The sequence below is a fragment of the Canis lupus genome, chromosome 12, assembly GCF_003254725.2.
Source record: "Canis lupus dingo isolate Sandy chromosome 12, ASM325472v2, whole genome shotgun sequence".
Classification (NCBI taxonomy): domain Eukaryota; kingdom Metazoa; phylum Chordata; class Mammalia; order Carnivora; family Canidae; genus Canis; species Canis lupus.
This window is the reverse complement of record NC_064254.1, coordinates 43,645,574-43,670,962: the sequence shown is the minus strand read 5'-3', so window position 1 is coordinate 43,670,962 and position 25,389 is coordinate 43,645,574. Positions and strand designations below refer to the sequence as shown.

The 25,389-nt window shown below is 39.5% G+C and overlaps 3 protein-coding genes across 18 annotated transcripts in view; 2 read left to right on the top strand and 1 right to left on the bottom strand.

The window, feature by feature from the left end:
* Window positions 1-14,711, bottom strand: part of DOP1A (DOP1 leucine zipper like protein A) — a 108,725-nt gene extending 94,014 nt beyond the window's left edge. For 6 of the 7 annotated variants that reach the window (XM_035698089.2, XM_049092299.1, XM_035698092.2 and 3 more), the window contains exon 1: window positions 14,575-14,711. The gene's annotated coding sequence lies outside the window, so the exon portion shown is untranslated. Of the gene's footprint in view, window positions 1-13,568; window positions 13,651-14,574 lie in introns of those variants that run through there. The other variant, XM_049092298.1, reaches the window with a different exon arrangement.
* Window positions 13,971-17,032, top strand: LOC125752248 (translation initiation factor IF-2-like). The gene is made up of 3 exons (XM_049092286.1): window positions 13,971-13,988; window positions 14,159-15,535; window positions 16,553-17,032. Exons 1-2 carry the CDS (start codon window positions 13,971-13,973, stop codon window positions 14,885-14,887), a joined length of 747 nt encoding a protein of 248 aa, XP_048948243.1. The 3' UTR covers window positions 14,888-15,535; window positions 16,553-17,032.
* A 3-nt stretch (window positions 17,033-17,035) lies between these two features.
* Window positions 17,036-25,389, top strand: part of UBE3D (ubiquitin protein ligase E3D) — a 209,498-nt gene continuing 201,144 nt past the window's right edge. For 9 of the 10 annotated variants that reach the window (XR_007401277.1, XR_007401279.1, XR_007401278.1 and 6 more), the window contains exon 1: window positions 17,064-17,229. Coding sequence is in view for 7 of the 10 variants with exons in the window: in XM_035698084.2 (XP_035553977.2) it covers window positions 17,153-17,229 (77 nt within the window). In the remaining 3 variants the exon portion in view is untranslated. Of the gene's footprint in view, window positions 17,230-25,389 lie in introns of all 10 variants that reach the window. The other variant, XM_049092305.1, reaches the window with a different exon arrangement.

Genomic DNA, 25,389 nt, shown 5'->3' with positions numbered 1-25,389 from the left:
CCGTCTGATTTCTCTATATATATACTGATTGAATTTGGTGGTGGGAAATGAAACTAACTTCTTAGAGGTGGCAAGAGTAAATCTTCTGCCTGAGAGTAAGTACAAGCATAATACACTTAAAGAAAACCTAAATTATTTAGATTAACCATATTCTGGTTTTGTTTTTAATTAGAAGGAGAAAACACTGCTTGTTTTTCAATACACAGAAGGTAAAGTGTGAGATAATGATAAGTAACAAAAATGAGAGTGCGCCTATTCAGAATGATTAAAGAGAAATGTGAAACACAAGATGAAGGGCAACATTAATGTTAGCTATCCTACCAAGTGCTTTTTCAAGTTTATTTAAAAAATCATTTTTCAGAAAGTATCCTTCTCAAAATAAATATGCTCATTAGTAGCTATTATTATTCATTTAACAATGACAAATGAGTTTAATCACTAAAATATAATCTTAACTGAAACAAACTGATAGAAAAAGTGTAGAAAAAAGCAAAATTTACAGTACAATTAAACCCACCATATTAAACAATTATTTCCAAGAAAATAAAACTTAATCATTTTTAAAATAATAATGTTCTCAGCATTTTTAAAATTAATAAGCAATAGACTATTACAGTATTCAACTTAAAAACAGAGACTGGTTGCTACATGAACATAAAAAATGCTATATTATGTATACTGAATGGCACAAGTTTTTTTGTACTTCCTACTGCATTTAACTGAACATCTGTAAACAAATTTTATAGCCTGTGAAGAAAGACATATTTTTTTTTCCAAACAAAAAAAATCCTATCAAGGGTTTTATTTTCTTTTGTAAATTTTATTAAAACTATTCCAAAAGTAAAATCATGAGTAAAACACACATACACACAAAGATGCAGATTCAATTGTGCTTATGCATCTAGAGAAGAAGATCAAAATAATAAACAGGAAGAAACTAACATTTTAGCCAAGTAATTTTACATATAGAGACAAACAAGAAAAGGATTAACATTGGACACTAAACCACGCATGTGTCTGTGCACATTGGTTTACTCAGTTTTAAATGAATGGTGCTGGACAGTAAGTAGCACTGCAGGGGTTAACTCCCTTAAAGGGCAAAGGAAAGCAGCTGTAATTAGTTTTGAAGATATCGAGATACTTCATGGAGACAAATGAGAATTCCCTATAGCAGACTGGCCTCTGCTTTTCTATCTCTTCTGATGTTCATCTTGTCTCATGTTTTAAGATTAAGATGAAAACAGAACAATAGTTTTAATATCATAAAAGAACAAAAGAACCTTGCTGAGATGTTACCTGGCAAGAGAGAGAATTAACTCTAGATATATTGATAGATTCTCAAGCACCTAATAGAATCAGAACCAAAATATGGTGTTGCTTATTGTAAAATCTTTATTCAGAGTCCCTTTACAAAAACTAGGTATCCTCTGAAACACTGATAAACCCTGAACTGTTTGTCATTATTATTACTCCTCTCACTTTCTGCTTCACACTCTGCTCTAATTTTTTTTTTTTTTTAGGACATTACTCCAACACAAGAAATAGGACCTGTCAAGCACTGCTATTATTATTCTCTGAGTTTTTGTTTTTACTTCATTACTGAAATAAACAGTACTGCCATCTTCCCAATCACACAAACTTGCACTTTGGCCTTATTTTCTATTCTTATATCGAATCTATGACTTCACCTCCTACTCCCCCCCCTCCCCAAAGTTGACTGTGGTAGGCATTATCTTTCAGAATGGTCTTTTAACCATGGCTCCTAATAGTTTCTGCCTGGACTATTTTAACAGCCTTCTACTTTTACTACCTTCAGCTTTCTAGGAGCCAATTAATTTTACACAGCAAAACATAGTTTGAAAATATTACTCCCTGCTGGAAGCTCTGCAAGTAAACTTTTGTCTACAAAATGCACTTTAGCCCCAAGCTTAACACCTAAGAAATACTCTATCATTGCTATAATTGTTAACAATTACTTAGAAATGAAATGCAAGCTCTTAATCATATTGACCAAAGCCTTTTCATAAACTGGACCCACTCAATCTTATAGTTCATATTTCTATCTAGCTAAGTAAAACTTGGCAGAAGTTTCTTTGCTTGACCAAACTTTAGTAAAACTTCTGAATATTCTCCTAGGCCCACTTGTGAACTTTCTTGCAAAATGTAGTTTTTCCAAGAACCGTGCTATATCAGCTTGACCAGAAACCCCCCACCATCAGTATCTGACCACCCTCAATACCTGATCAGACTCTCATCCTCCATCATCTGGATACCTCAACCTATCTTGAGCAAGAACCCTGGTAGGTCGGTTTAGCCAGAATCCCCCCTTGTCCCTGATGCTTCCTCTTAGAATCATTTTCCATCCTGTCTCCCACCCTACTCCATGGCTATGAAGTCCCACTTGCTATTCAAGGAGATCATCAAGAAGATGTGACTGCCCATTGACCCATGAGCTGGAACCAGGTAATCGGAGGCTCCTCGCTTCCTCCCTCGTCCTTAGAATGTGCATTCTGCTTGCCTTCGCTACTCCCAGAAGCTGCTCTAAGGATATACTTGATAGAAACGTAGTGTGGAGGCTACCTGGACTGGATATGTGACTGAACCCAATAAAGATTTATCTATAAACTTGTAAGATTCCAGCTGGTGAGTGGGTGTGGAGATCTACTTGTTTTGAGGCCACCCAAGGCAAGCCTCATATGTAAATTCCCTCACTTATTAAGCTTGCCACCTACAAATCTGAACGGATTGATCTCTTTGTTCTGTCACTTCTTTCCCATCACAGACAGGGCCGGTTTCAGATTTCAAATAAGGGCTCTGAGGATGCTACAAACCAACACTTGCCCATGATGTATTCAGAGTTAAGGCCCATCTCTCTCCTCCACTATAAAATCCCAATGCAGTGGTCCCTATACTTATCATGATGTTCCTTAATAAAATTGGCCTTACCATCTTTAACAAGAGCCAATAAATATTTTTTAAAACTAGCCAACTGTACAAGTCTTGCTGCCTCCCACCTCAGTGTCTTTAATTATGCACTTTCTCTTCTGGGTATGCCCCATGCTCCCTTTCATCACTTAAATTTTTTTCTATCAACCTATATTCAAAATGCTGTGACTCTGTATATTTTTCATGTAAGCTTTATGGCCAACGTGGGGCTTGAACTCATGGGCCCAGGGTTGAGACTCACATACTCTACCAACTGAGCCAGTACAATATCTTCTGATTCAAACCCTCTAGGTTCATTCTTCAATCAGCTCCTTTTTCAGTATTTAGAAACGTGGCTTTCATTACAGGATAGCATTTTAAAATGCATATATGTTTCTAAAAGTTTAATGTCATTTATCTTTTCCAATTGTGAGTAAAAAAAAACATAAAATTTATCATTTTAACCATCTTTGAGTGTACAATTCAGTAGTATTAAGTATATTCACATTGTACAATTAACCTCCAGAATTTTTTCATTTTCCCAAACTGAAACTCTACACACATTAAAACAACAACAACAACAACAACAAAAAACCCTCTTCTTTTCCCTCTTTCCTAGCCCTTGGCAACCACCATTTTACTTTCTGCTTCTGACTACCTTAGATACCTCATGTTAAGTGGAACCCTACGATATTTTGGCTTTTTTGTGACTGATTTATTTCACTTAACATAATGTTCTCAAAGTTCATCTATATTGTAGTATGTGACAGGATTTTCCCCCCTCCTTTTTTTTTTTTTTTTTTTTAAGTAAGCTGATGCCCAGCATGGAGCCCAAGGATCTCCTTCCCTTTTAAGATTAATATTTGACTCTATATGTATAGTTATCCATCCATGCATTCACAGACATTTACATTTTCTACCACTAGGCTATTGTGAACAGAGCTGCTATGAACTTGAGTATGAAAATATTTCTTCAGGATCATCTTTTCTTTTCAACATACCCAGAAGTGAGAATGCTAGACTATATGGCAGCTCTGTTTTTAAGAGGAGCCACCATACTGTTTTCCATAGCAGCTGCACCATTTTACATTTCCAACAGTACATAAGGGTTCTAATTTCTCCACATCCTCACCAACACTTTTCAGTTTTTTGATAGTAGCCATGGAAATAAGCGTGAGGTAGCATCTCATGGTAGCTTTGATTTGCATTTCTCTAATGATTAATGATGCTGAAAATCTTTTCATCTGCCTTGGCCATTTGTACTAATCTTTGAAGAAATGTCTATTCAGGCCTTTGCCAATTTTTTAATAGGGTTGTCTTTTTGTTGCTGAGTGACATTTCTTTATATATTCAGGATATGACCCTTATATATATCACTTCTGAAAATTTTCTCCCATTCTGGTAGGTTGTCTTTTTATGTTTTTGATTGTATCCTTTGATGAATAAGGGTTTTTAAGTTTGACGTAGTCCCTCTTGTGTATTTTTGCCTTTGTTACCTGTGCTTTTGTTGTCATATCCAAGAAATCATTGCCAAAACCAATGTCATGAAGCTTTTCTCCCATGTTTTCTTCTACTAGTTTTATGTTTTAGGTATTATATTTAGGTATTCTGTTTTGAGTTATTTCTTATCTAGCATAAAATAAGATTCCAACTTCATTCTTTTGTATATGGATATCCAGTCTTCTCAATTCCATTTTTTGAAGAAACCTGATCGATTGCTCTGGCACTCTGTTGAAGATTTGACCACAGGGTTTATTTCAGGGCTTTCTATTCCTCTCTATTGGTGTACATGTTTGCCTCTACTGTCAGTACCACACTGTTTTAAAGTTACTATAGCTTTGTAATAGGTTTTGAAGTCTTTTTAAAAACTTCCTTCTGCCTGAAACACTAAATCCTAACTTGACTAGTACCTACTCATCCTTCAGGCTTCAGATCTTACCTCTGCTGTGAAGTCTTCCCTAACTATTCTCTATCTCCAACACTCATACGTACATCTCCTTTCTGTGAACTCCGACTACACACTATACTTTCTCTGCTACAGAACCTCCTTTGCTTTGCTTAATCGAACCCTGACTCCCAAGGGTATTAATCCCTGTGACAGAGTATTCATCCATCAGTTTTAGCTCTCACATCCCCAGCTCCTAGTCAGTCCCAGCTGACTCATAGTAAATAACCAATAACAGTGATATGAATTGAAGACAACAGAATACACTCGGTTGGTAAAAAGAATGAATAAAGTGTATGTACCAATTCAGATAATGCTCCTAAAATATATGAACTAAAAAAAGAAAAAAATCAATGTGCACAACAGTGTTCACAGTATGCTACCATTTATACAAAAAGGGAAAAAATATAGTCATATTATCTGCATATATATGATACAGCTCTGAAAGAACACACAATAAATAAATAAATAAATAAATAAATAAAACTGCTTACTTCCAGTTGGCCAGGTGGAAAATGCATAGATAAGGGCCAAGGAAAGGGAATCTTTTCTCTCTATACTTTCTGTATACTTTTAAAATCATGCAAATTATTCCCTCTTTTTGGTATTAAGCTTAATTTTTTTAAAAAAGAATAACGTCTCCATAGCAAATCAAACAGCAGCCGTGTAACATGTGGCATTCTCTCCTTCATTCATCTTAGAAATAAAGGAAAACCAAAATGAATAAAATCTGCATCTTTAGTATTACATTTGAATCAAGAATCAACCCACTATCCCCCAAAGAAAAACAGAAACTAAGAATTTTGTGGATAAAGTACTTGCTTCATTTAGTAATATAATCAAGTGTTATTAAGTTAATCTTTAAATATTCTAAAACCATGAGCTGTGTATAAACCGCATACTGATTAAGTATGTACTGCTTACTAGTGACATGTATGTATATTAGCTTTATAAAATGTGGAAGCTAGCTTCCAGGATGGCCTCCAATGATGCTGAACTCTTAATATTCATTCTCTTGTATAGTCACCTGTCCTACACAAAATTACTGCTAGCCTATGTGCTGTTTCTTGGATCACTCATTCTAGCCTTTATGTGTGGTAAGGACACTTTAAGGAGCCTTATGCATAGAAACTTAGGCCTCCCTTCAACAGCCAGAAACAACTTGCTAGTATGTGAGCAAACCACTTTAGAAAGCGGTTCTCCAACCTCAATCATACATAAGGATGACTATGGTCCAGGCCAATATCTGCAACCTCACAAAATTTAAGCCAGAAACTCACAGCCAAACTGCTCCCCAATCCCTTCTGAAAGAAACTGAGAAGTATTTATTAAGTAACTACATTTTGAGATACTTTGTCATACAGCCATTGATGTAAGTTAATTTTATTTAAACTTTTAAAATTAAATTTTAAAATAAATTAAAAATTTTTATTTAAAACAGCTTTTTTTTTTAATTGGAGTTCAATTTGCCAACATATAGCATAACACCCAGTGCTCATCCCATCAAGTGCCCCCCCATCAGTGCCTGTCACCCAGTCAACCCCACCCCCCACCCACCTCCCTTTCCACCACTCCTTGTTCTTTTCCCAGAGTTAGGAGTCTCTCATGTTCTAAAACAGCTTTTTGAGTATAGTTGACACACAATGTTACATTAGTATCAGGTGATTTGACACCTTTACACATTATGGTATGCTCACCACAAGTGTAGCTACTGTCTGTCACCATACAATGCTGTTACAATACCATTGACTATATTCCTCATGGTGTGTCTTTTTTATTCCCCTGATTTATCCACTCAATAATTGGAAGCCTGTATCTCCACTACCCTTCACCCATTTTGCGTATCTCCTCACCCCCTCCCCTTTGACATCCATCAGTTCTCTGTATTTTTATAGGTCTGATCCTGCTTTTTGTCAGCTTCTTTAGACTACTGATATGAGTGAGATCATATTGTATGGCTTTTTTCAGTCTGACCTATTTCACTTAGCACAATACCCTTTAGGTCCATCCATTTTGTTGCAAATGGCACAATCTCATTGTTTTTACGTCTGTAATTTTCTATGGTGTGTGTGTATCACATCTTCCTTAACCATTCATCTGTCAGTGGACACTTAGCTGCTTCCATATCTTGGCTACTGTAAATAATGCTGCAATAAACATAGGGGTACATATATCTTTCAAATTAGTGTTTTCATTTCTTTGGATAAATACCCAGCGGAATACTGGATCATATGGTACTTCTGTTTTTAAATTTCTGAGAAACCTCCATACTGTTATCCATTCTGGCTATACTAATTTGCATTCCCAACAACAGTACATGGGGGTTCTTTTCTCTCCACATCCTTATCACACTTATTATTTCTTGTCTTTTTCATTTTAGCCATTTTGGCAGGTGTAAAGTGATATCACATTGTGGTTTTGATGTGCATTTCCCTGATGATTAGTGAGGCTGAGCATCTTTTCATGTATCTGTTGGCTATCTGTATGTCTTCTTTGGACAATAGTCTACTCAGGTCCTCTGCCCATTTTTTAATTGGATCGTTTGGGTTTTTTGTTTTGTTTTGTTTTGGTTTTTTTTTTTTGGTATTGAGTTGTATAAGTTCTTTATACATTTTGGATATTTACCTCTTATTGGATATAAGCTGAAGATATTACAATTCCAGATTTCAAGATTTACTACAAAGCTGCTGTGATCAAAACAGCATAGTACACAAAAACAGACATACAGATCAATGGAACAGAATACAGAGCCCAGAAATAAACCCACAGTTAAATGGTCAACTAATCTATGACAAAAGGCAAGAATATACAATGGGGAAACGTTTCTTCAATAAATGATGCTAGGAAACGGGATGGATATCTGCAAAAGAAAGAAACTGAACTACTACTTTCTAATATCATACACAAAACTAAAATGGATTAAAGACCTAAATGTGATACCTAAAACCATAAAAGTCCTAGAAGAAAACGGAGGTAGTAATTTCTCTGACATTGATCATAGTCAATTGACATTGTCTAGATGTCATAGACATCTAGACAGACATGATCAATGTCTGATATATATTTTTTTTTAACCAAAACACAGAAACTTTAATTGGGTCATAATAACACCTGTCAAGGACCTGGGCAGTACACTGTTCTTTATAGCACCAATTCCTTCTGAGGGGGGATTTCACAAGCCATCTGGTAAGTGCTCTGATTATACACCAGACTGGTGCTAGTGATGTCCTAAGCATGATCACATCAGCATCAATGTCCAGGTATGCTCAGATTTCCAGGTTAGTGCCCCTTTAACCACCACTCTCTCATATCCCAGGAGGTTCTCTCACAGCCAACAGATTAACTCTCCCCTTTCCCCACCCCCACCAAACCCTGGAAAACCTGGAGTTTTGTTGCTGATCATAGCAACATTTTTCTAGATACGTGGTTTTTGGCAATGGGAAGACAAGCAGTAACTATTGGGATCACATCAAAATAAAAAACTTTTGCACAGTGAAGGAATCAATCAACAAGAAGGCAACCTACTGAATATTTTCTTTTTAAACCACACCCAACTTAAAAGACATAATAACACAGCAGTAATCACATCACATAAAACTAATAGGTAACCTCAAATTAATAGAATCAGGTAGGCTTGGGGTACAATGCTTTGAAGATAGCCTTCCAATAAAATGACAGGTGCCATAAAAATAATCATGTTGCTGGAATCCCTCTTCAGGCTTAAAGGTGGACTCCTAACTTAAGGGTGGTAGTAACATTCATGGAATTGCTGATATATAAAATGGGAAGTCATTTAAATATTTATTTTTCTTCCCAAGATGACAGACACTAACTTTAAAGCAAATATTATATTCTATTTTTTTCTACAGAGAAAAAATTTTGTCCAGGAAATTTTAAATATGGTCAAGTGTATATGTGTTAAGTGTATATGAAAAGTCACTGTGCAAAGTGTATCACACTGAAGACAAGCAGAAAGCATAACACCAGACTGGAATGACATTTAGGGTGTACGATATACAAAAATTCCAGCTATCTTGAAAATTTGATTGATTATACTAACAAATATTCTAAGGGTTTCAAGTAGCTGATACAGCACACAAAAAGAGCAAATGGAAATGTTAGGTTATTTATCTGTATAACTTAAAGGACTAAGACTGCTGTGTTTTTTATAGTTTCTCTGATTAGTCCGTTGTTACCTTCAAATAATAAAAAGTTTATCTGCACTGCTTCTATCCTGCTTCTTTATTTTACAGTAGAGACATAGGAAAGAAACTACTTATTTGAGTGAAAGGTCTTTTATGAAGTAAAGACTATTCATCTGGAGTGCTCTTTTCTTACTTCCAAATTGAGGCTGTATCCCATAACCTTAGATCAACAGCAATCTGACCTCTGGTTGAATAGCAAATTATTGTCTATACTCATAAATCTAGTATTACCATTCAGATAAATTTTTTTTTGGAAAAAAGAAACACCAAACTAAATTGTCTATTTACCTGAACTCTTTGTTCATGAACATGAAATAACGGTAATTTAAACATTAAGCTCACAATATTGATATAAGCCTGAAAATAACCACAACAAGTTGAAATACAGGATATATTTAATAGAACAAGAGTAGGTAATTTATTTTCCTACCTATTCACATTAAACTCTTTCGATGAGAGGAGAATTTTTCACTACCTCAGAAGAAAAAAAGGTCAAAAATGTCTTCTGCAGGATGGAAATATTAAAACCTAGATCAAACTTAAAAGGTAATGAAAGAAATAAAGGAATTATTATATTCTCTTAAGTTTATTACCTTATCCATGCTTATAGGAGCTATGGCAGATAGACATATATCATCAACATTTCATCACTCCTGAATCAACAGTCATCACTTTGTCATATAAAAGGTTCTCACTGATTTTTAGATTTCTTTAGCTTCAAAGGTTTATCTTACAGCTATGATTTCCTAATAATAAAACAAGTGAATGTTTTATTTGTAAAAGTAACATCAGTAACATTAAAAGCATTTTTTGAAAAAAAAAAAAAAACTTAACCTAATTCAATAATGATTAAGTCTTTTTATTGTACTTTTCAAGTTAACTCTAGTACACTTTTTAATTTGCAATTAAGGTTTTATTTTCCAATTCTTTCACAGATAAACTTCTGGAATTTTATCCAGGCCCTGATTAATTCAGCATCTCCCCAAATTTTGGCCACCAATCAGATGTGAGATGATTTTATGGGGCCCAAGGAGAGGGCTAAGCAACACTGAATCAGTGAGGAACTTATTCCCTCTTCATTCTCTTGCATTTCCTCTGACTGCATCAGAAGTTCTCCTATTGATAGCAGAATGTTATCAACACCTTTGTAATTCTTGCTAATCTCCCTTTTAAACAAAGAACAGCAAGTTTTAGGCTCAGAGTGTTCAATATCCAGTAGTTTCCAGAATTTAACAAGTTTTGTTTGCTTATTTTCAACTTTATGTCTACATTCTGTTGATGGCAAGTAATACCTACTTTTTATTTATGGTGATTATTTCAAGTTTTCTCTAAAAATTATGTTAATAACTACATGGATATAGAGAAATACAAAGAAAATAGGTATACAGAAAATATGTAGATACGACCAAAATTTTGAAGATGATGTAGAAATGATTGACATTTGAGAAATACTTCACTTACGCATTTGGTCAACAAATAAATATAAGTGCCTACTATGAACTATGAGCATACCATTGGTTTAGCCATCAAGGACAGAAAAGAATGATATATGTTGACAGGAAAGTCAGAAGAGAAGAAAATTCAAAATGAGGTAATCAAAAAAAGGATTCACAGACAAGGTGGCACTGAAGTTAGGATAACATGATGTAGACATGCCAAGCCTGGGAGAGCATGCATTTAAAGAAAGCAAAAGGATAACAATACAGGCCTGAGTGGTGGTGACATGTTCCAAATCTTGATTATGCTGGTGGTTACCTGGGTGTTTATATAATGCACACATAAAATGAATGTACATTATCTGTAATTTTTTCCTTAAATTTGGTACCATGTCTCTGACTTATGCAATGGAAAAATACGGAGGTTTTAGGCTTGGATAGCTTGGGGAGGAGGAGGTAAATAGGTAAATACAATAAAAAGAAATCACCATTTAAAGATGAGGTAACCAAAAGTACCTATTTTTGTATTGCAAAATTTCAATAAAAACTATAAGCCATTACACAAAACTTGCAGCTCTATACTTCTCAACAGTTTCATTTCAGGAAGAAAGCTTACCTGAATTAGGGATTACCTATTAAATGTATTGTTCCCACCACTGTCCCCCTCTAACAAAAGAGCACAGTAATAGCACTCACTCCTAACAAAGTAACAAAGAACAGACTAAAGTGGCCACACTGGTTGTTTGCTAGTGACACCTGACAGAATTTAACAAAATAATTTAAGATTGTATTCAACACTTAGATCCTATATGTAAGCAACTCAGAAATGACTGCCTTAGAATTTGTTTTAACCTTGAACTCTTTCCAATGATCTGAATTCTTAAAATTTAATTATTAAGTACATTTCAAAAGACTTTTATTACGTTTCATAGTTTAAGAACTTATGACTAAAGAGGGAACTCATGCATAGTAAAAATAATGCCCTAATCAACAAGTTTTGTTGGAACTTTAAAATGCCATTCTCAATAAAATCAATGACTTAACCACAAAATCAAATCCAAAATGTAAATTATGGTTATAGAAAAAGCATCAAGAGACCAGAAAAAAAAAAAAAAAAAGATAGTCTTCTTCAGCCATAAATAAAAGCATTAAAGTTCAATGAAACCTATGTGCATCCTTAATATTTTTTTTAATTTTTATTTATGATAGTCACACACAGAGAGAGAGAGAGAGGCAGAGACACAGGCAGAGGGAGAAGCAGGCTCCATGCACCAGGAGCCCGACATGGGATTCGGGATTCGATGCGGGGTCTCCAGGATCGAGCCCTGGGCCAAAGGCAGGCACCAAACCGCTGCACCACCCAGGGATCCCCTTAATATTTTAATAAGGAAAATACAAGCCTTTTGTTATACCAGTGAATTGCCACTAGATCTTTATGCCCCAGAAAGCTTAAACTGAGAGCTAAAAAGCGTAACGTAGGGAATTTTAGAGCTGAACGGAGACCCAGCTCAAGCATAGGCAGTCTAACTCATGAGAGTTCAATTTACCCTTTTTCTCAGTGGCCATAAGCCTCAGCAACTAGTCAGCTCTGCAATCATGAGGGTAAACAACTGATACATTTACAACCACTCTTTATCCACACAATCATTCTGTTTTTCACTTTCAGTATAGTATTCAGTAAGTCATACGAGATATTCGCCTCAGCAACTAGTCAGCTCTGCAATCATGAGGGTAAACAACTGATACATTTACAACCATTCTTTATCCACACAATCATTCTGTTTTTCACTTTCAGTATAGTATTCAGTAAGTCATACGAGATATTCGAAACTTTTATAGTAAAATGACCTTTGACAGATGATTCTGCCCAACTGACGGCTAATGTAAGTAATGTGCACATGTTTAACATTAAGTTAGATATAGTAAATGCCTTTCCGAATTTTGACATTTTAAATTTATGGTGGGGTTATCAGGATATATCCTGGTTACTCTGAGTGGGAAGGGGGACCTGTTTCTCCACCTCGTGTTAGGGAACATGTGCTCAAGAGGCCATCTCCTGATGTTACGCTGACCTAACACTCAAGAGCCCAGACGATCTTGAGAATTAACAACACTCTGTAAAAAAACAAAAACAAAACAAAAACCACTCTGTGACAGAGAGGACCCCTGCCCCAGTTCTAAGCTCAGCAATAGTACCACTACTTGCCTTCCAGAGTTGGTGGTTTACTCAACATGCAGTTATTGGTGACATGAGTCAAGTGTCTCATGACCTCAGGGCATCAAAAGAATCACCCGTTGGCTGCTGTGATCCCTCTGTCCCTTCCATCCCTACCTCACCCCTGTCCTACTGTGTTATATCCGTCTTTTTGTTTCCGTTCATCTATCGTTATTAAAGTTGTGTACTTCTGCAAAAATATACACACACACACATATATGTATATATATATATATCCTGATATATAACCCCATCATAAATTGAGTAAGATCTGTACAGTAATTTCCAGACTGGTATCCTATGTAATTGTATTCTAGATGTTAACAAGTTGGCCGTGAGAATATAGGCTTTCTGGCTAGGTAGGGCATGATTTAACCCAATGTGCTCCTAAATTATTTGTCATGGAACACTGCTGGGGCAGTAAGGCTGTTACTGGATTGAGAAGTGTTCAGGTGAGACATTGGTTTGGAAAATCCTGATCTCATGAAATTCCTTTAAACAGATGACTAGAGACTTTAGAGCACATCTGGTCAGCTGGAGGACAAAGAATGTGAACAAAATCTCTCATTCCCAGGCCGGAGCTCTTTCTACTACCTTAACAACAAAGTAAGACTCTCTAAACTGTATACAGAGTCAGACGTTGAATTCACACCTAACACTTTGGTTATGGTGTCACATTTTCTGGTTTGTGTATTGACTCAGGTATTTTTAATTCTTCCTTCAAGACCGGGGTTCTTAACAATTAGAATCACCTAGAGATTTACAATTGTTTAGTGGTGGCTTCAGAGTGGCGGCTTACTCCCTGAAATAAAGCATTTGTACTGAAACTGGTTTTAATTTACCCTTGTGGCCACTTCTGTCGGCTCAACTCAATCACTGTGTTTACCAGACGGTGAATTTCTTCGCGTACAACGTCGACATACATACGAGGTCTGTCTGCGTAGAAGAAAGCCAGGAACACCGAAAATTGAGAGATTTATGTCTTTCCACAGCTCTGGGCTTGTGAGGCAAACGCTTAGTTTCCTGATTTTCTTTCGTAATTCTCAAAAAAAAAAAAAAAAAAAAAAACAACACCTGTTTTGATTGCTCTAGCTACACTCTCCAAAGCAGATGATCGCAAAATCTCTTTCCCAAACTCCACAGAACTAGAAGACAGCGTTAAGAGACACAATTCTTTCCGTTTTTAAAGTCGTGGTATACCACCCCCACCACCCCCCACCCCCCCTTCAGGGGAGGGGAGAAGAATGCGGGAGACCGAACAAGTAACTATTGTTATGCTGCAACTTTAAAAGGCTGGAGATGGGGAAGCAAAGGTGATCCCGGTCAACAACTTCCGCAGGACGAACCTGACTTCCTCTAATAAACTTGTGCGCTCCCCCCCAGTCCCCCAACGCGGACCATGAGCCGTGGCCGGCATTCGCGTCTCCTCTAGCGGCTGAGCGAGACCGCACGGATCCCGGATTCCACCAACAAAGGGGTTACCCCGCGCGCCGTTTCCGCACAGGTGCGACCTCCACCCCAACCTTGCGCGCCGCGGGGCCGCAGCGCAGAGGGCTCGGGAGCGGCCGCCCGTGCCTGGGGCCGCCCCCGAGCCTCCGCCCGGCCCCGGCCCCGGCCCCGGCCCCGGCCCCGGCCCGCCGAGCCCCGCGCGGCGCCCGCCTCTCCGGAAACCCGAGGGCGGCCAGCCGGGCTTCAGGATCCAGGCGGGGCCAGGGCGGCAACACCCCCGACGCCGCAGCAGCCTGCCCCGCGGGGCGTCCCCGTGGCTCCGCAACCGGCCTGGCGGCGGACGCAGCTCAGGACCCGCAGCTGGCCTCGCCACCGCGCTGGGGGCGGGGACGCTGTTACCTGCCGTGGGCTCGGCCGCTCCCCGCCGGCGCCGCTCTCCTGGCAACCGCGGCAGCGACGCGGAGGCCGGGAGCCGAAGGGCCTAGTGACAGCTCCCAGCGTGCACTGCGCCCGCGCCCGCGCCGGCGTCGACGTCGACGGCCCCGGGTCTCCGCCCCCCGGCGGCGCCTCGCCTCCAGGCGCTGGCTGTCGCCACAGCGCCCTCAAGCGCACGGCCGGGGAAGCCGCCCGAGGCCACCGACTAAGGGGGATGGATGGGCCTCCAAACGGAAGAGCAGGGCTTTTCAACTCGCAGGGGCCAGCCACGTCTTGATGGAGAGTCGGAAAGAATGCCAGGAATTGAGAACAGCTTTTTTCTTTTTTTTTTTCTTTTTTTAAGATTTTATTTTTATTTATTCATGAGAGACACAGGCAGAGGGAGAAGCAGGCCCCACGCAGGGAGCCCGACGTGGTTCTCGATCCCGGGTCCCCAGGATCAGGCCCGGCGCGAAACCCCTGAGCCACCAGGGCTGCCCGAGAACAGCTTTTATCTACTATTTAAACGATCCTTTAGGTGTTAAACGATTCCTCAATATTTCATATGAGGAACTTGAGGCTCAGAGAAATCGGAACACTGAAGTTAGGAGATACATAGTTATCAGATTTGGAAACATTTTAACTTTATGTTCTCTTTAAATCATGTAGTTGTCGCAGGGAGGATTGCACTGTTTTTGCCTAAAACTGTAGGGTCAAAGAAACAAAAAGGTTTTTTGTTGTTGTTGTTGTTGTTTTTACAAATGTGTGACTGTACAATAAAGCAATCTTTAAAAATAATCAAACATCAAGTATGAAGAGCATGCTGCGCTAAGACTGTTAAAGATTTCAATACAGTGTGGCAGCATTGAAGATTTAGTAGGCTTGAGAACTAAAGGTGGAAGAGGTTAGGAGTTGAAACCATCACCCATGATCACCGTTATTTGAGGTAGGAAAGTAGTAGTAAACTTGATTCTCTTCATTGTGTTGCTGCCTCCAACCATGATTTTGAATTATTGCGGTGGATACAGGAATTTGTGAAGCACCATAATAAACTTAAAAACTGCAAATACTGACCTTAGAAAATGTCTTAAAATAGGATCTCTGGGGAAGTGGATTCGGAAAATCTTCGAATTAAGAAGCTACTAATGGATATGATTTTCTGAATACAAGCCATCATTGTTTGTTTTTAAAACCTAACAGCCTCTTGGTTTTTGTTTAAGGTTTCACTTTTAAGTGATCTCTACACCCAATTTGGTTGGGGTAACCTCAAGCCTCCAATGCTCCCCCTACCAAGCCAGCCAGGTGCCCCCAGCCTCTTGTTTTTAAAGAATTCTTACTATAAGTTTACCACCCTGCCTTACATTTTAATATTTCCCCATTTTTAAGCATTTCCCTCTATCTTAAGTATGGAGAGTTGGAAAGAATGCTAGGAGTTGAGAACAGCTTTTTTTTTTTTTTAATAAGATTTTATTTTTATTCATGAGAGACACAGGCAGAGGGAGAAGCAGGCCTTACAGCAGAGGTAAAACTTTCCAAAATTATCTTCTAGCAGTAATAAGACTAGGACTCCTGTGAATCAGTGTCGACCTCTACAAAACGTGGAGAGCGGAAATGTACCTGTGGAATCATTCTCATTTTCCTTTTCTCAAAGATGCTAGGAATGGCTAATCCTGTGATTCGTGATATTGGACTTAACTACATGCCCTTCTTTTTTTTTATTTATTTATTTATTTATGAGAGTCACAGAGAGAGAGAGAGAGAGAGAGAGGCAGAGACATAGGCAGAGGGAGAAGCAGGCTCCATGCACCGGGAGCCCGATGTGGGATTCGATCCCGGGTCTCCAGGATCGCGCCCTGGGCCAAAGGCAGGCGCCAAACCGCTGCGCCACCCAGGGATCCCAACTACATGCCCTTCTATATTGATAACAAAACCTCTTACATTTTTGCACCTGTTTCCGTCTTAGAGCCATCGCGTCTGAACCCAGAAGCAATGCCAAGTCAATCCTGGACGTTCGTTGCCTCAGAGGAGAACTACCAAGGGACTGACCACAGTTCATAAAGAAGATACTGCCGTTTATTAGGATACGAAACAAGATTGTGTTCTGGGGTGGAGAAATCCTGGGAGGTCAGCGCCCGCCTGCATCTCCTGCATCCTTCATCCCGCGCTCTTCCAGCCTCATTCCCACCCACGCTAGTCAAAGAGGTGTACTCGGCTCAGATTTTTAAGGTCGGATCCTGGGAGAGCAGCGCATCGGGTCCCGCCCACAGGAAGAAGAGCGGGAGGGCAGTTGGGCTCTCCCTGCCCACCTTTGTCAGCCCTCGGACCCAGGCCAGCATCCGGAAAGGCTCACGCCCCCAGGTGGAGTCCCGGCGGCTGCGCGTTCTCCGCCCGGCAGGTGGCGCTGTGGGCTGGCGGGCTGTGTCGGCGCAGGGATCCGGGCGGGAGGCCCGCGCCGCCGCCGCCGCCGCCGCCGCCGCCGCCGCCGCCGCCGCCGCCGCCGCACGTGTCGCCGCTCCGGCCGTGGTGGCCGCTCGTCCCCGGCACCTGCGGCTGGGCGCCCGCCATGGGGGCGGCTGCGGCGGGGACGCGCGTGTTCCTGGAGGTGCGGAGACGGCTGCAGAGCGCGCTGCTCATCCTCGGGTAAGGCCGGCGCTGGGCGCGTGGGCCCCGAGGCACAGGGCGTTAGCCGGGGTCTCTGCTGGTCCTGGAGCCTCCGCCTCCCTCGGAGGGACGAGCTGTGACTTTCTTCCCAGTTGCTTAGAGCCTGTCATTTGCTCAAAGTGCAGCTTCTCCTCCCGCACCCTCCTCGACTGGCAATCTCGGCATCACCTGGGAGGGTTTGTTTTTTTTTTTTAAGAAATGCAGGTCTCAGCCCCACACCAGACCCGCTGACTCAGAACTTGTCTTTTAACACGCCTCCCAGGACTCAAAATACCAAAGTTTGAGGAGCGCTGATGTAACATTAACAGTGCCCGGCTTTTCCAAAAACAGCGGAAAAAAAAAAAAAAAAAAAAGCCTTGCCTGCTTCTTTCTGGGCTTCTCTTCAGAGGGTTAAGTTCCACTGTGAGCTTCCTATTTTGTACATAAACTCGGTTAGGTTGTCCCCCCCCCCCCCCGCCCCATCCACGCTGTTTTCTGCCGAAAAACTGACACATTGCAGGCTTCTTATTGGAGCTCATTGTGGTATTCGTATTCCGCTTTCCAATGAGAAGTCAACAACGTTTAACTTGTTACTACAAGAAATTTTTAGGAGAGGGGCACCTGGGTGGTTCCGTGGTGGTGCAGCTGCCTTTTTTTTTTTTTTTTTAAAGATTTTATTTTATTTATTCATGAGAAGCAAGGACAGAGAAAGAGGCAGAGACACAGGCAGAGGGAGAAGCAGGCTCCATGCAGGGAGCCCGACGTGGGACTCGATCCCGGGTCTCCAGGATCACGCCCTGGGCTGCAGGCGGCGCTAAGCCGCTGAGCCACCCGGGCTGCCCTGTGCATCTGCCTTTGGCTCAGGTCACGATCCTGCGGTCCTGGGATCGAGGCCCGCTTCAGGCTCACTGCAGGAAGCCTGCTTCTCCCCCTGCCTGTGTCTCTGCCTCTCTGTGTGTCTCTCAGGAATAAATAAGATTAAAAAAAAAAAAACTTTTAAGAGAAATGTTCTCTTGTTTGTGGCCCCCTTTATTTATTCCCTTGTGACTGCCATTTCAAATAGAGTAAATTAGATATTCAAATCCTGAAGCTTTTACTACACGGAGCCGCTCCGAGGTAGATTGATGTTTATCTTTCTTTTCCTTAAATCGGACAAGTGTAGATCTGGCAGTTTGGGATTTGGCATGAGAACTGAATTCAAATCCTAGCTTCTTCACCAGAGTAGCATCGTTTCGTCTGAACTTTATCAATTGTAAAATCGGGGATGATACTTGGTAGTTTTTTCTTTCTTTTTTTTTTTTTCTCTGTGTCTCCCTCTCCTTCTCAAATCATACATTGAGATAAGTATCTACAATTCCAGTCCACCTTGCAGGGTTATCCACCACCCCAAACTTAACACAAAACAAAAACAAGACAAAGTTCCCACCTCCTCTTATCAAGGGGCCCCTTCACAGTTTTCCCTAGATTACTCTCCCTTGTTTAAGCAAGTGAAGAAATCTGACTGGTTTGTTCCCAATGGTCTTTGGCTGCTGAACTTTATCACCAGCTTGCCTCTCCTAAAAGCAAAAGCGGCCACTCTTCTGATTTCATTCAACAAAGATTAGTTTTGCCATTTCATGAACTATATATAAATGGATTCTTAGAGTATATACTTTTTTAAATTCTGGCTGCTTTCCTTCAAAACTGCTTCTGAGATTCTTGTTTGATCTGTGTCATTGCACATGTCAGTAGTCCATTTTTTTTCTCACTGAGTAGTTTTCTACTGTATGAATATACAATTCATCCATCCATTCTGTTGCTGGATAATTTGTTGGTTTCTAGAACTTGATTATTAGGAATAAAGTTGCTATAGCATTGTCATGTAAGTCTTTTGGTAGACATACATTTTCATTTCTTTTAATTACCTAATTCTATAAAGGTACAAAGCCTCATTGTCGTTTTAATTTGCATTTCCTGGATTAATAATGTTAAGTACTTTTTAATTTGCTTTTTGGTCATTCATACATGTTCCTTTGGAAGGTGTCTTCTAATTTTATGTGTGTGTGTGTCTTCTAATTTTTTGTCATTATAAAAAATCAAGCTGTTTGTTGTATTGTTGAATTTACAGAGTTCTTTATAGATTCTGGAAATAGGACCTTTCTTATTTATGCCTTGTGAATTTGTGAACGCTTGCTCCCAATCAGAAATTTGCCTTTTCATTTTCTTAATGGTGTCTTTTCAAGAACAGAAAATTTTAATTGTAATGAACTTCAGTTTATTGCATTTTTTTCTTTAATGGTTAGTGTTGTTTGCTTCTTAAGAAATCTTTGCTTATCTTGAGGTTGTTTTTTCCTATGTTTATTTTCTAGGAGTTACATAGTTTTAGCTTTTATATTTAGATGAAATTCATTTTCTGTGTTTGGAGTGAGATAGGAGTTAAATTTTATTTTATTTTTTCTATAAGAATATCCACTAGTTCCATCACCATTAGTTTAAAAGAGTGCCGTTTCTTCCACTGAAATACACAGTATCTTTGTCAGAAAACATTTTTGACAGTACTGTTTGGCCTCACATATCTCTTTCTGTCTTCTTAGTGTTAATGTATCCTTTACATATAAATTTTAAAAAAAATTTTTTTTAATATTTTAATTATTTATTCATGATAGTCACAGAGAGAGAGAGAGAGAGAGAGAGAGAGAGAGAGAGGCAGAGACACAGGCAGAGGGAGAAGCAGGCTCCATGCAGGGAGCCCGACACGGGATTCGATCCCTGGTCTCCAGGATCGCGCCCCGGGCCAAAGGCAGGCGCTAAACCGCTGCGCCACCCAGGGATCCCACCTTTACATATAAATTTTTAAAAGCATATACTGGGTGGAGTTTTTCAGAATACATTCTGATAATCTGCATTTTAATTAAAATTTTTAGTCTGTTTCCAGTTAATGTAAATGATATGATTTTTATTCTTGTTCCTAATCTTGAAATGTTTCTAGCATTTTATCACTAGGTATGATGAAATTGACTTGGTGAATCTGTGTGGTAGATTGCGTGGTCCCTTTCTCTTCTTAGTTTACTATGGGTTTTTTTTTTTAATAATTTTTTTAAATTTTTATTTATTTATGATAGTCACAGAGAGAGAGAGAGAGAGAGAGAGGCAGAGACACAGGCAGAGGGAGAAGCAGGCTCCATGCACCGGGAGCCCGATTTGGGATTCGATCCCCGGTCTCCAGGATCACGCCCTGGGCCAAAGACAGGCGCTAAACCGCTGCACCACCCAGGGATCCTTTTACTATGGGTTTTAATCATGAATAGATACTTTATTTTCTGTAATGATTTGTGCATGTATTGTGATGGTCATATTTTTTTCGCTTTCATATTTACATCCGTGAAATGCATTAGAAAAATCCGTTTATGTTAAGCTATTTTAGTATTCCTGGGATAAACCTTAGCCATTCATTTAGTCCACAGATGTTTACTAAGGTCCTATTCTAGTGCCAAAAACTCAGATTCTTTTTTTTAATATATTTTTTAAATATTTTATTTATTTACTTGAGATAATGAGTGAGAAAGAGAGAGAGAGAGAGAGAAACCACGGGCAGGGGGAGGGAGAGGGAGAAGCAGGCTACCCTACAGGGAGCCCAATATAGGGCTCAATCCCAGGACCCTGGGGTCATGACCTGAGCCTAAGGCAAATGCTTAACCCACTGAGCTATCCAGGTGCCCCCCAAAACTCAGATTCTAAGTGCTAGGTATCCAGCTATGAACGACGACAGCAACAAAGATGAAAATTCTTGGCTGTCATTGAGCTTATAGTATAATGGTGGCAGTGGGTGATAAGTGAGCAGAAATTATACAAAATAAATAAAATATAAATGATTTTTTCTTTTAAGATTTTATTCTTGAGATAGACAGAAAGGCAGAGACATAAGGCAGAGGGAGAAGCAGGCTCCCCACAGGGAGCCTAATGGGGAACTTGATCCCAGGACCCCGAGACCGTGACCTGAGCCAAAGGCAGACACTCAACAACTGAGCCACCCAGGTGCCCAAAATATATATGAATTTGAATGAAAATAAATACATAGAAAAATAAAACAAAAAGGGATAGGGAGAGAAAATTACAACCTCTTATTCCAAATGAGAAAGCAACACTTGAGTAATAAACTTAAAGGGGAAAGGTTTGGAACTATATAATACCTGGTGAAAGACTGTTTCCCTCTGAGAGAACAGCAAGCATGAAGGGGTGCCAAATTCAGAGAGATGTGGGTGGCCTGGTGGAGCACATAGTCTTACAGATGTATGTTAGTAAATGTTTAACAACCTGCTTTCCAAGAAAACCAATAAAACTAACAAAAAAATCTTCCTGATTTGCAACATTTACTGATTCCTGTGATGTAGATACTTTCACTATGGATGATGTCAAGCTACCAAAGTGATGTCAACTAGTTTGCAAAATGCCTGGAATTTTAGCAGCTGTCTCCAGTATATCACTGGGTCTTATGGGCCATCGAAGGAATTTTAGCTTGCACTCAGAGTGAGATAGGAAGTCATTGGATAATTTCAAGCAGGGTGTGCACAATGAAGAAAGCCACAAGTATATAAAAGGTATGTACAGTTAGGGTCTCAAAAATCTTTGTTTTTGGACAGTCTCAAACTTGAGAGTAAGTTAATGTTACTCCTGAATACATTACTGTGTATTTCCTACAAATAGGAACATTCCTCTACATACCAACATGCAACCTTCAAAACCAGGAAACATGTTACTACCATCTTATACTCAGACCTCTCTCAATTTTTGCCGCCGATCTACATAATACCCATAATAGCAAAAGAACTCAGTTCAGAATCATGCCTTATATGTCGTTGCTGTGTTTCCTTAGTGTCTTAAAATTGGAAGAGTTCCTCAGTTTTCCTTGGCCTTCATAATCTTGACACTTTTTAAGATTACAGCCTAATTATTGTGTGGAATATCTTTCCATTTGGGTTTGTCTCATGTTGCCTCAGGATTAGGTTCAGGTTGTACATCTTTGGCAAGCATATCACGGAAGTGATGCTGTGTTCTCCTATCAAGTATCACAGGATTTTGGCTTATTTCCTTAAAGTATATGTTAACTTTGAGCATGTAGATAAGATGATGTCTGCTTTCTCCACCATAAAGTGTTATTTTGTTTTGTTTTTTGCTTAGTTTTTTTTGGTTTTAATATTTTTATTTAGGAAAAGATTGATTCTGAAGCTATAATGGTTCAATCTAAAGCATCCCTTTTTTTTAAGATTTTATTTTTATTTATTTGAGAGAAAGAGCAGGAGAGGGAGGTGGAACAGAGAGGGAGAAGCTGACTCCCCACTGAGCAGGGAGCCTGACTCAGGGCTCAGTCCCAGGACCCTGGGATCATGACCTGAGCCAAAGGCAGATCCTTAACCGACTGAGCCATCCAGGTGCCCCAAACTATCCCTTTTTCAATAGTGGAGTCAATTTATGCAAAAATATTTTTCCTTGTCTGTAAGAAACAAATTGAACAGTATTTTAATGATAAGGAAATACGAACATACACTTTAGCCAGTTTGCACTATCATAAAAGAAAAAGGATGTTTTTCTCTTCCCCTCTCTCAACAATTCAAGAAAGAAGAATACTGCAAACTTCAAGAATCCCACTGACTATCATCAGAGTAACTACAGAACAAGGGCAGCACAGGATAAAACTATCTCTGTATTCCAGAAGGCAGAAACTGGGCACTCTGGCTTTACAAGTAAAAGCACAGGCAGGCAAAAGCTCACAGTAAATGCACAGCATAATGGGGTCCTAGGTGAAGTCGTCTGACTGGGTTACTACTTTTACAGGGAAGAAAAAATACAAATCTGAGGTGGAGTTAAAAAAACAAAAAAATTTTGTCACATGTATAGGAATCTCAGACCTCTTGTATTCCCATGCTCATGGGTAGTTTTGATATACACTGTAAAGAGCTTCAGTATTTAGGAAGAATACTGCAAGGTGACAAAATGAGAGTTCTTCATGCTTCTGATATCTCAGATTTGCTCAGTGAAATAGCCAGTTCCAACTCTTCCTACTCTTACTGATTCAGTCGGGCAAGACACTGTATAATCAATAAGTATCAATTGGAGATGCCCTTTGAGACTATGTATCAATGCTCAATGTTCCTTATCAGACTTTTTTTTTTTAATTCATTCATTTACATCAGTATGGACCCAAGATCATCATCTATTCATTGGGTTACTTTTTTTGCTCAAATTTATACCAGATGTGGCCAGGGGGAGTCCCTTCAAGATGATTTTAATATGTTTCTATTATTCTTTTGTAATGTGATCTTTTTAAATATGTTCCTATTATTCTTTAGTTTTTTTCTTTGTTTGCACAGCAACATGTTCCAGTCTCATCTCATTCTTTTCCTGTTCCATCCTTGGATGTAGTTATTTTTTCAAGGAACATCATTTTGTGTATGTCCATTTGTTTTAAAGTGGAAAATCACTAGGGTGCCTGGATGGCAGATTTGATTGAGCATCCAACTCTTGATTTCGGCTCAGGTCATGATGTCAGAGTCATGAGATTGGGTCCCATGTTGGACTCAGGCTCAATGCATGGTCTGCTTGAGATTCTTTCCCTCTGCCCCTCCCCCCACTTGTAGCATACTTTCTCTCTCTCAGATAAATAAACCTTTAAAAAAATTTTAAGAATAAAACTGGAAAATGACCTTTAGAAACCAAAATCTGAGCATAAAGTATCATTACTATTGACCTGTCACTTTTTCCAGGCCCTAGTAGACAAAACTAGAGTGTGTATGTGGCATATGCATAATGTTTGTGTATGAATGTATGCATGTGTATGTGTGTTTGTATATTATACATCTACACACATACACATATACACATCTGTAGTACTATATCTCTTTATATACGTTGAAAACCATGACTCCACACAGATATTTTCAATTCTAGTCCATTACCATAGGATCCATTCTGATTTTTTCCCTTTCCCACTTTATAACTCTGTTCTCCCACAGTGAGAATCCTGGCTTTCATTATTCTCATGACATACATTTATTTGGTCAGTTCCCATCTATGTAATTAATCTTATGCTGGCATCCTTTGATTCTTCCCCTACCTCCCCTCAGTGTTGACACCTTCCTCATTTGTTTGGATTCTGTTACGGAATGCATTTTTGTGTGTTTCCTCAAAATTTCATATGTTGAAGCCCTAATCCCCAATATGATGGTATTAGGAGATATGGAACCTTTGGGAGATAATTAGATTTAGATGAGGTCTTCAGTGTGGAGCCACCATGATGGGATTAGTGCCCTTATAGAGGAAATACCAAAGCTGCTTCTCTTTGCCACCATAATGGGATTAGTGACCTTATAAAAGGAAATACCAAAGCTGCTTCTCTTTGCCATGTGAAGTTATAAGGAGGAAGTGGCCATCTGCCAGCCAAGTAGAGGGCTTTCAACAAGGACCAAATCTCTAGGTACCTTGAACTTTTACTTCTCAGCCATCAGAACTGTAAGAAATGTATGTTAAGCCACCTAGTCTCTGGTGTTTTGTTATAGCAGCCTGAGCCGTCTAGGGCAGGCTTGGAAACCCTATACTGAGTTGCCCACCCCCCCCTCCCCCACTTAGGTTTCTCTTCCTTCCTCTTGAGATCTGACATCCCTGTAGGGTGGCTGTCCTGGTGGATGCCCTCCTTCCTAACTCTTCTGGGTTTTCCACATCTCCAGGCCACTGTGGTTTTCCCACACTTGCATTGATGCCTATCTTACTCCACTCAAATTGGCTGAATTTTTCATGAAGGGGAAGAAGAGTGGTAAGCCAGAGATAGGGTGGGGTGAGGCGTAGAAATGTAGTGATGTCCCTTAAGGTACTTCTAGTGCCAGTGGCACAATCCAGTTTGAAAATCTCTGAGCAGCAAAATGGACAAATTATTTATCTTTAGAGAAATGTTCAGCAAACTATATCCCATGTGCAAATTTAACCTGTGCCTTGTTTTGGTACAACTTATGAGAATGGATTTTACATTATTTAAAGCATTATTAAAAATAAAATACATAGTATAATATGCAACAGACCATAAATGGCCTGCAAAACCAGAAATATATACCATTTGGTCCTTCTGACCTCTGCTTTAGAGGACTATTATTTCTTAAATATCAGTTCTTAAAACTATTGACTCTGAGTGCC